The sequence below is a fragment of the Aplysia californica genome, unplaced genomic scaffold (genome assembly GCF_000002075.1).
Source record: "Aplysia californica isolate F4 #8 unplaced genomic scaffold, AplCal3.0 scaffold00571, whole genome shotgun sequence".
In the NCBI taxonomy this organism is placed as follows: Eukaryota; Metazoa; Mollusca; class Gastropoda; order Aplysiida; family Aplysiidae; genus Aplysia; species Aplysia californica.
The window spans coordinates 89534-99598 of record NW_004797841.1 but is presented as its reverse complement, the minus strand read 5'-3'; the positions used below and the strand labels follow the sequence as shown (position 1 = coordinate 99598).

General features: G+C 39.9%; 2 protein-coding genes across 2 annotated transcripts in view; one reads left to right on the top strand and one right to left on the bottom strand.

Annotated features, from left to right (window-relative positions):
• Positions 1–4924, bottom strand: part of LOC118478448 — a 19909-nt gene extending 14985 nt beyond the window's left edge. Inside the window, exon 1 of the mRNA XM_035972059.1 lies at positions 4901–4924. Coding sequence (XP_035827952.1) covers positions 4901–4909 — 9 coding nt within the window. The 5' untranslated portion in view covers positions 4910–4924. The remainder of the gene's footprint in view (positions 1–4900) is intronic.
• The window catches only part of LOC101849723 (kinesin-like protein KIF28P), a gene marked incomplete in the record, with an annotated part of 45672 nt that continues 38210 nt past the window's right edge, over positions 2604–10065 (top strand). Inside the window, 5 exon segments of the mRNA XM_013087305.2 lie at positions 2604–2804; positions 4845–5048; positions 6334–6466; positions 9205–9284; positions 9913–10030. Coding sequence (XP_012942759.1) covers positions 2760–2804; positions 4845–5048; positions 6334–6466; positions 9205–9284; positions 9913–10030 — 580 coding nt within the window.

Below are 10065 nucleotides of genomic sequence, written 5' to 3'. Positions count from 1 at the left end.
AGAGAGAGAGAGAGAGAGAGAGAGACAGAGAGACAGAGACAGAGACAGAGACAGAGACAGACAGACAGACAGACAGACAGACATAGTGAGAGGGGTGGACAGAGAGACAAAGACAGAGAGAGAATGAGAAAGATAGAGACAGACGGAGAGAGAAGAGAACGGAGAATAGGCAGGAGAGACGGAGAGTTCACACGTAGAAATAAATGGAATACTTGGATAAAGGCCCCAGGTTCTATAAATCTTTGTAAAGTATCCTCTCAAAAGCCATTTCCTCGGTCATTTCCCTTGGGGTGTGATTGGAGAACTCTCCGACCTATGTGTAAGCCCAGTGCGTCCATAGTGCTCACGCTCAAAACCCATCCCTATCGTGTGAAATCTCTGGTCTTGAGCTTTCATCTGAGACGATGGATCCAAGGTATTTGAAGCTGTTGACAGTGTCCGCGTTGATGCCATTGGTATTATTGGTCCTTAGCTTGGTTTTCTCGGCGTTGATCTCCATGCCGTAGACCGCTGAGGTTGTGTCCAGCCGCTCCACTAGTTTGGGGAGCTCCTGTTCTTCTCCTGCTAATCCATCGATGTCATCGGCGCAACACAAGTTTGTAATTGTCCTGCCTCCAATACCAATTGTTCCATTGTGATCTTCCAGTGTGTCTGTCATGATTCGTTCTAGGAAGAAGTTGAAGAGAGTGGGAGAGATCAAACAACAGCCTTGCCTCACCCTGACCGTTGTCCTGAACCAGTCCCCCATGCTGCCAATTAAAGTATACTGCACTGGAGGCCTTGTCGTATAGTTGTTGTATGACGCTGATCAGGTTGGTGTTGATGTTATATTTCCTCATGGTTGCCCATAAGGCTGCATGCCAGACCCTGTCGAAGGCCTTTTTAAAATCCTCGAAGATATGGTAGAAGTTTTGTTGGTGTTAGAGGTACCTCTCGCACAGTATCCTGAGGTTGAAGATCTGTTCTGTTGTGCTGCACCCTGCTCTAAAGCCTGCCTGCTCTTCGGTAAAGATCTTCTCTGCCCGTGGTTTCAGTCTGTTCAGCATTATCTTCAACATAACCTTACTGGGGTGGCTTATTAGACTGATGGTGCGGTAATTTTGACATAGTTGCAGGTTACCTTTATTGGGGGAGTGTAATCACTAGATCTAGTGATTGTGTCCATTGTGTCGGCCACTTTCCTGTCTGCCAGACTTTGTTGCAGATGACAGTCAGAGCGCTTATCATGTCCTTTCCCCCTGCCTGTATTAATTCTCCTGGGATGTTATCCACTCTAGCTGATTTCCCCTTCTTCAGTGCTTTAACTGCTGCTTCAACTTCTTCTCGTAGGATTCGGTGGTTATCGATGTTGGTTGCTGGGGGAACGTTTAGTACCTCAGAGTTTCCTGTGGCTTTGTAGTTGTACAATTCTGAGCAGTATTTGGTCCATCTTTTCAAAGTGTCTTGTTCTTCTCTCAGGCCCACCCCACCCCTCCTCTTAAATAACCTAATATTATTGATAGAGGCGTTAAACCTTTGCCATTTCATATATTCACAGTAATGGCCTTCAGAAACCGGGTCAACGACTTCTCCTATAAGGAGTCACATAAGGTCAAATGTTAGACGGGAGAGCTGCTAGAATGTTAAAAATATTAGTCTCCATTATGAAACGATTCGACAGGCAACTCTCTCTCTCTCTCTCTCTCTCTCTCTCTCTCTCTCTCTCTCTCTCTCTCTCTCTCTCTCTCTCTCTCTCTCTCTCTTTCTTTCTCTCTCTCGCTCTCTCCTCTCTCTCCCCTCCCTCAACCCCCCTCTCTCTCCCCCCCCCCCTTCTCTCTCCACCTAACCCCCCCACCCATGATTAATGCAATATAATGTAACTCTAATCATAATGCGCACAGCCCCCTGCATGCTCTGTAAATGTGTAATATAGATAGATATAGTTGCCGTAATGTGCACATAAAATCCAATACAATAGGCCTATATATATATATATGTACTTATACCGTATTAGTTACCCTGCTAAAATGACTACATTTATCGTCTGTAGGTACTAAAAATAAATAGCCTTGCCTACAACAGCAATCGATAAAAAAAAAGTTTGATAATCTGGACTAAGAAATTCGGACTGCTCGAGCTATGGTGCGTAAAAAAAGCCTACCAAATCCTAAAGATAACAACGTGTAATTGAATCTAGATCCTCTGCGTGTATTTTGCAACACTGTATTTAACGAAGATAATACTCTAGTGGAAGGAATTGCTCAATAAAATTGACGTCACAATGTCCTGCTGAACTTATAGCCTGATCTGTGACGTCGGATGTTGACTGCTGGCGTTGCTAACACAAACCATCAAGCGTACAGCAGTTTCTGGCAGTAAAATATAAAAAATCGAAGGGATAGTATAATTTCCATCTTAGCATAAATCCAATACTAACACTATAAATACATTTTAGAAAGTTGAAATTATACTTTCAGGATCAGTAAAAAATAAATAAATATGTGTTTGAGGCATATTTATTGTTTCTATATCCAAACACGAAGGAAGTATTTACTTTTCACCAAAAATTGTCTCTCCTTTCGGTTAAGTCCTGCCAGAGGCCTTGACGACCAATAAAATGCCGACCTAAACAATGGATTCGACACGCCTGGGTAAATTTAGGCCCAGTTTGGCAGTTGTCACTGGCCTCTTGCAGCCCTGTACGGACCCAGGAATATATTTCGAAGTGAAACATCTGTAAATTCAGTTTGCAAACCCATCGAACAAATTACACTGCAACCATGCCAGAGGAAAATGTTAAAGTGGCCGTTCGGGTCCGTCCATTCATATCCTTTTTTCGCTATTTATGTTTGTTGGGGTAAATTTGTGCAAATTTCGGAATCTGTGTCAGTTGTTAGACCCATGCCCATGATTAGTTCAGTGTTGTGCCATTATTATTTAGTGTATAGTAGTGTTAGTTATAAAACATTGCTTGATACTTAAATGATTTGTGCATCTTTTTCCATCTCTGAATACATTTCTTTGGTTTTAAATCTGGGTAGCCTAGACTAGATCTAGCTAATATTTTTTTCGAAAGCACACCGGTAGTCCTAACATCACAAACAAGATCTCTATTATTAGGCCTATTATTATTATTATTGTTAGATCTACCATGCTAATGCAACTGATAGCAAGTAAAATTACATCTTCATTCTTCAGTGAAAGTGCGTGAGTACGTGTGAGTGTCTACACCAGGTTGGTTTCTGTGAACTGCCCGTCCGATCTATGGCTAGTGGTGCTGGTGAGCCAATGCAGCCGTTGGGAGGTCAATATTAGCCTACGATTTGTGCGATTTTGTCAGAGCCTTGTAAATACTTGTGCGTCAGTTTCTCTAGTTTGGTGCAGGTGTAGCTTTCAGATATAGAAGTCTATATGCACGCTGCTTAATTAAAGACCTTTTAATTGTAATTAATGAGGTAATATTATCATTGGTGTGTGTTTTGTTTTGAGAATAGGTGGAAACTTAATTCGCTAAAATTTAATACAACTTACAATCATGTTTCATACTGTAGGAATATCATTTTGCTATTAGATTTTATTTTGCTATTTTTCTCTTGGTATTTGACAACATTTAAAAGCCTAGTTACTGTTTTTTTACTTGCATTCTATATTTATCATTGTGCATGCAAAAAGTATACAGTTCTTCAGAGTTTTTTCAAACTCATCCGTATTTAATGTTTTTGCAGTTGCAGTTTTACGAAACACTGTTATTATAGTCAGGGGTGGCTCTAGGGGCTCAAAAGTAGACGTGCACAATTAAGCTATCGCACGTTGAAGGTAGTCAAGGGCATAATAAATGAGACGTTGTATAGTTTTAGGATCTCTGGGTTGGTAAGGGAGGACCTCGCGCTTTTATTTTCTCTCTTTTTACTTGTCGCTTTGATTTCTAGTACTAAATTTGTTTGTTAGCTAAACATCAATTTAGTTCATCTTCTATTGGAACTGAACACTCAAGTATAATAACTTTCACCCCTCCACTACAAAACCACTCAAAGGCACTACAACTCGTAGAACGGTCATGTTCACCTCTCTCAGGTTAACGGTCACAGAGTTACTTTAAATAGTGGCAAGACCGACAATGAACCAATCACAATTCACTTGAGCACTCCGCTGGATTGCTCCGGGGCTCACATAATGTTGGCAAAGATTAGCGTTCGGTCTAGAACTATCGCATTTATTTTTAGACTGCGCACTGTAGGCTATGTTTCGGCACTATTCGGCAGGAGCACCTTTGAGATGTGCTGTCTTATTAATATTATTGTACCACCAAACTGGCTACGAGTGTCGTCATCGCTTGGGTTATCCCCAAGAGTGATTTATAGGTCTCGTTACACTGTCGAATATCCTATTCTGTTTAGCTAAAGCGCATGGACTTTGGCATGGCATAGTAGATATTTTACGGCGCTATAGACACAGAAATGACAGTTATGACGCCAGGGAGGACCTTGTTTTGATACAATATTTGGCTAGTGTTTGTTTCTGGCTTCCTTTATTATTGTGGGTGTTTTACGTAATAGAATACTTCAAAAAATTGGGTGGCACTGCACGACCGCACTCAATGGACGGACCGCGCCTAATTATAGTTTATTTTTCCCAGTTAAAAGATGCCAATAGTTGTCAAAGGACACGTTATGACTTAAAGTGACACACTGTAGGCTAACTTCAAATGCCATGAGCAGATAGGTGACCTCAAGTATAAAGGTGAAATGTTCAAATATGAATTTGCCAAATTTAAATGTAACAAAATCACAACGCAAATGGCACATGACGTCAATGTTCTTATAGATGTTTTTGCCCTGCGGTTTGTTTACCTTAACTGACCACACAATAAAAGAGAGAGGGCGAGAAATGCCACTCTCATTATTGATATGAACGGACCCACCACAATCATCACAGATCCGGAAAGCAAAGAGGAAAAGAAGTTTGCCTTCGACTTCAGCTACTGGTCACACGATGGGTCCAAAGAAAACGCCGATGGATACTACGGTGCCGACACATCACATCCCAATGGCAAAAAGTTTGCTGATCAAGTAAGTGAAAAAATGTTGTGATGTGTTAACTCTTTAAACATGCTATTTAGAATCACATTTCTGCTTAATTCTCTCGTGTTTGTGGAAATGCGACCCGACACATTACGTTTTTAAAACCGTTTGTTTTGTGTCAAACTGATCAGTAAATCATAACTAAAATGTAGAATTAATTTGTCTTTGACTTCTGGGTCAAACTAAAGGCTTGTTAACTCGTACTTTTTAAAATTCAGCCCATACCATAGTACAATAATAACTTCGCACCGGATGGTGGTACCGTCCAGCCATGGTTACAAACCTCGACTACCAGATGCTGCCACAGTCCAGACATGGTTACAGAGTTAACTGTTTGAGGACTGGCATTCTGTGACAGTATGTTTGAACCCGTGCTGTTTTAGGACACTTTAAGAAAGAAGAATAACTTTTTAAAATTCTGTCGCACGTTTTCTTTGTATCAGAAATTTAAAAAGGCTGGCAACCATGCATTCAATTGAATTTGCTTTTCTTATTACGATAATGATGGTTTGGAATTATCAGCAACATTTTCTTCAGTTTGCTGTTGATTAGACAAATTATTGTTTACTGCGACTTTAAAGAGTCAATTATTACATGAGTTAAGATGGTTACAATTGATTTAAGAGAGTTTCTCTTTTATTTTGTTTGAAATTTCTTATTGAATTTTTGTCATGCACAGATATAACAGTGCCTTTCTTTTGGCCACGTTTTGACCTTGTGCTGATAAATTGTGGCTCAAAAGGAATTGATGTTTGAAGTGGAATAATTCACTTGTAAGGCAAAACACCATGTCATCACAAGACACCAAGACACTAGGATGGAAATAATGATGAATAATAAATAAATATATAGCACATATCCCTGTACGACAGCAAGCTCTATATGCACTTTACACTATATTATTACCCCAGCAGACCGTAGAACACTCAGAAACATTTTCAACCTCCCGAAAAGCATACAGTGCAAACAGCTGATTAAGCACTCAGACACAAACAATATATGACAAGATCTTTCACTGTCTATAGCTGGGTACCCATATGGGTGAAATGAGGAAAATTCATGTGTCTTTCCCAAAGACTAATGTCGGGCCCCTGACAAGATCCGAACCCACGACCTTACGGTTGCGAGTCGGAGAGCCTAACCACTAGGTCTTTAACGCCGACGATAATTTCAAATACAGAAGAGTCTGCTTAAACCGAACACAATTAATTTCTTTTCAGTTTTCACTTTGTCACTTTCTGTGTAATACTCCATATTATTATTTTTTTTCCAGAAAAAAGTCTATCAAGATTTGGGTGAAGGAGTCTTGAAGAATGCTTGGGAAGGGTTCAATTCTACTCTTTTTGCCTACGGCCAGACAGGCTCAGGGAAAAGTTGGTCCATCGTAGGGTATGGAGTTAACAAAGGTGAGGCTTGCTCATCATGGGTGTCACAACATGGTGGAATCAGGTGCTCATCACTTTTTGGGAATATGGAGATGTTGATATCATTTTGAAGCTGGTTCATTTGTCATGCTTTTAATGAAAAATTCAATCTTGAATAGAAGTAGAGTTATTATTTGTTGCGATTGAAGGAGTTTGTGGGGGTCGTTTTGTGCCACAAGAAAAATTAGCAAGGAAATTAGCTTCCAAAGCTTGAGCGTCCCTGATATATATCTGCATGTTTACTTTTTTTCTGTGCCTTTGATCAACGTTTTTAAGTAACATCCACCCAGAAATGTATATATGAAGTAGATAAAAGGTGTTCTCCCCCTCCTCCCCCCCCCTAAAAAAAATATTTAAAAAAAAATAAAAAATCACTCATAAAAATTTCCCAACGGTTGAAGAAATACTGGAACTTTCGGTTTCAGTATTTTGAAGAGCGCCTGATTTCATCATGATGTCACACATATGTCATGTGTTTTAGTTGTACCTGAAAATATCTTTCTTTTTTGGGGAAGTACATGATTTTCATAAAATTTATGAACTTTTAATATTAGTTCATGAAAATAACTCCGCAAAATAGAACAATTTTTGAAAATAATGAAGGATTAAAAAAAAAAAGAAAAAAGAACGATGAACAAGATGCTTGTACAAAGCCGAGTTTGACTCTTAATTGGACAGTTTAAACCTTTCTGACCTAATCTTTCATACTCAGCTATTTTCTAAATTTTGTCTCGTACATGCTTTTTATTATTTCTGGGGTTCTGAATTCTCAGCTGTATTGTGTGTTCATGATCTTTTATGTCCTACCTACAAATCCATTTTAAAAATTATTTTCAAACTTTAAACCTGTGTCTGTAGTGTAGTGGTCAGACGCTTTGATGTTGTATGCAGGAGACCAGAGTTTGATCCTAAAGTGGGGAGAAATTTAAATGGAGAGTTGGTCTTTCTGCCGAGATGTCGTATCCCTCTCAGCCCAGGTATTGCCCCTGACAGGCAGGGCTGGGAAGCCCGTCTCATAAATAATCTAAATTGTTTTTAGTTTTAGTAAGGTTTTACGGCACTTGCAACTGCATTACGTTATATGAGCGCCAAGGGGTGGATGTCAACAGAAGTCAAAAAGCCGAATCAGGTTTACTCTGCTCACCTCTCTGGCTTCAACAGCACAGTCTGCTTCGACTATCAAGGCTTCCCGGAAATAACAGTTCACAAGCGAGTGACAAACATACACAAGAAGTAGAGGAAAAAGGACTTAATATCATAATTTTTCCGCTAAATTGTGTGAATTGGGACGTAAAAAATACCTCCATTTAGAAAAAAAACCACAACTAATTTGTGAAGCACACTGACAAAATGAGTGACTTCTCTGATTCAAGCCCGAAAGAAATAGATACATCACGCTTATAGGTGAAGTTTTTACAATGTATAAGTATGAAATAATAAAAGACAGGCTGTACGTAAAGAATATGACATCAATAGGAAAATCTACAAATTTGACCCTTGTGTCGATTTTTGGCCAATATCTCCTTTTGTGGAATGTGAGAAGTAAGTTATTTTGTGTGCATGCCCCAAATTTGATGAAGGATGGGCTCAGTGATCTCATGATGTGGGATGTTTCTAAGAGATGTGTCTGGTCTACAGGAAAAAGTGTGTGAAATTCCTCTCCAAGGATGGAGTTGAGCTGTTGTGTATGATGAAATACTCTTTTTTCTCCTTTTGTCCTGAAAAAAGACAGGACTTCATGGGGGGAAAAAATAAATATAGGGATCAATCCAGATAATAGGATTTGTACTGGTAATCTGCTTCGCAGTTATAGATTTCACCCTGAAAACGTTTTTGTTTTGTTCTTGTTTTTTGTGTTTTTTTGTGGGGGGGGGGGTTGTTAAAAATTATTTTTTTCTGTAGAACTGTTCTTTGAAACTTGAAGCTTTAAAGGCCATAGTGAAAATGAGCCTGCTAAATATTATTCTGTTTTTTGTTTTAATACAGGTATTTTTACACCCTCATTGACACAATTTCGATCATTTAGGAGGTGGGCTTCCAACCCTGCCTGTCAGGGCCAACCCTGGCTGAGTGTGAGAGGGATGCAGCAGAAAGACAGAAATACTCTATAAATATTTATTTCAACTCGGAAATTGAACTCAGGTCTACTGCGTGCGACAGTGAATCACCGAACTGCTACATCAAAGTTGTGGTTGGCCTATGATCATTTACTTAACCTTCTCAGCACCACAAATTTGTCTGAAGGTCAGCACAGCAGAACTAAAATGGCGGCCAGCTGATGGCTTCCTAGAACCGAATTATTTCAGCATTTTTCGAGGTTCAGGGGGTGTGGTTAAAAATTTGTTCTGCTTTTTTTATCTAAGCTAAGTATTTCAATGAAATTTCCCATACAAAGACATAGAACTTCAGCATCTGAATTTCTAATCTAATGTTCTTATCTAAGCCTGCTCTAAAGGCGGGTTTGTCAGGCCGGTAAAAGCCGGTATGGCTTCACTGTGGGAAAACCTGTAAAAGCCGTTTGTTTTGTTTGTTTTAGTAGAGTTTTTATGGTGCTCACAACTGCATAAGGTGACAAGGTCATATGAGCTCCAGTAAAAGCCGGTATGGCGCTACAGCGGGAAAGCCGGCAAAAGCCGGTATGGCAACTAGACCGGATTGCCGGCCTTGGCCAGTATGGCTCAAAAAGGGATAACTGTGGTGTCTTCTACGTTTCCCCTCAGGTGTTGTGCCCCAGTTCTGTGAGAACATCTTCAAAGGCATTGATGGGAAAAAAGCGGAAGGGGACAAGACGGAGTACGAGGTATGGAGATTTTCTTTGCTTTTTTATAGACTGCTCCTTCAGCGCATAGCCTAGGTAGGTCTGTGCGCTCATGCAAAGAGTTCCCCACGTTGTATCGATATGATAATAAAACACGATGTACGGATAGGGTTAGGATGTTGTTTGATGTCGGTATTCAATTATCGTCTTTATTTTGAAATTCCTTGAAAATGATTTAGGGTGATGGTTAAATAACGCTGATGATTTATCACTGAACTGGGTTAAGCTATGGGAGTGTAATCAAATTGTTTTATTGTGTTATGTCTGCGTCCAAAGACATTGCTGTCTCTGTTGCGGGTGGTTGCTGGGTGTTCTGTTGTGGTTTGCTCCTTCTTTCCAATCAAACTTCTATCGTCCTTATTTCTTACTCTCTAGTAACACCTGTAATCTTTGGAACTTATCTCTATCTCTCTCTCTCTCTCTCTTGCCTTTTTTAACTCCCAGTGGAGCATAGGCCATCAACAACATTTCTCCAGCAGCCTGTCCCGTGTGACCCTTTTTTGGAACTTATAGGACCTAATAATTGGGTAGTAAGTTCTGTAAAACTCTCACTACTACACTCTCACTACAACTAATGAAACCAAACAACTTTTTTTCTCCTTTTCCTCAGGTGACTTTCAGCATGTTGGAGATCTACAACGAGCAGGTGCGAGACTTGCTGGACCCCCATGGAGGCAACAAGAAGGGAGGTCTCCGAGTCCGACAGCACCCCAAGAATGGATTTTACGGTGAGTCAGTAATAATAATGATAATAATAATAATG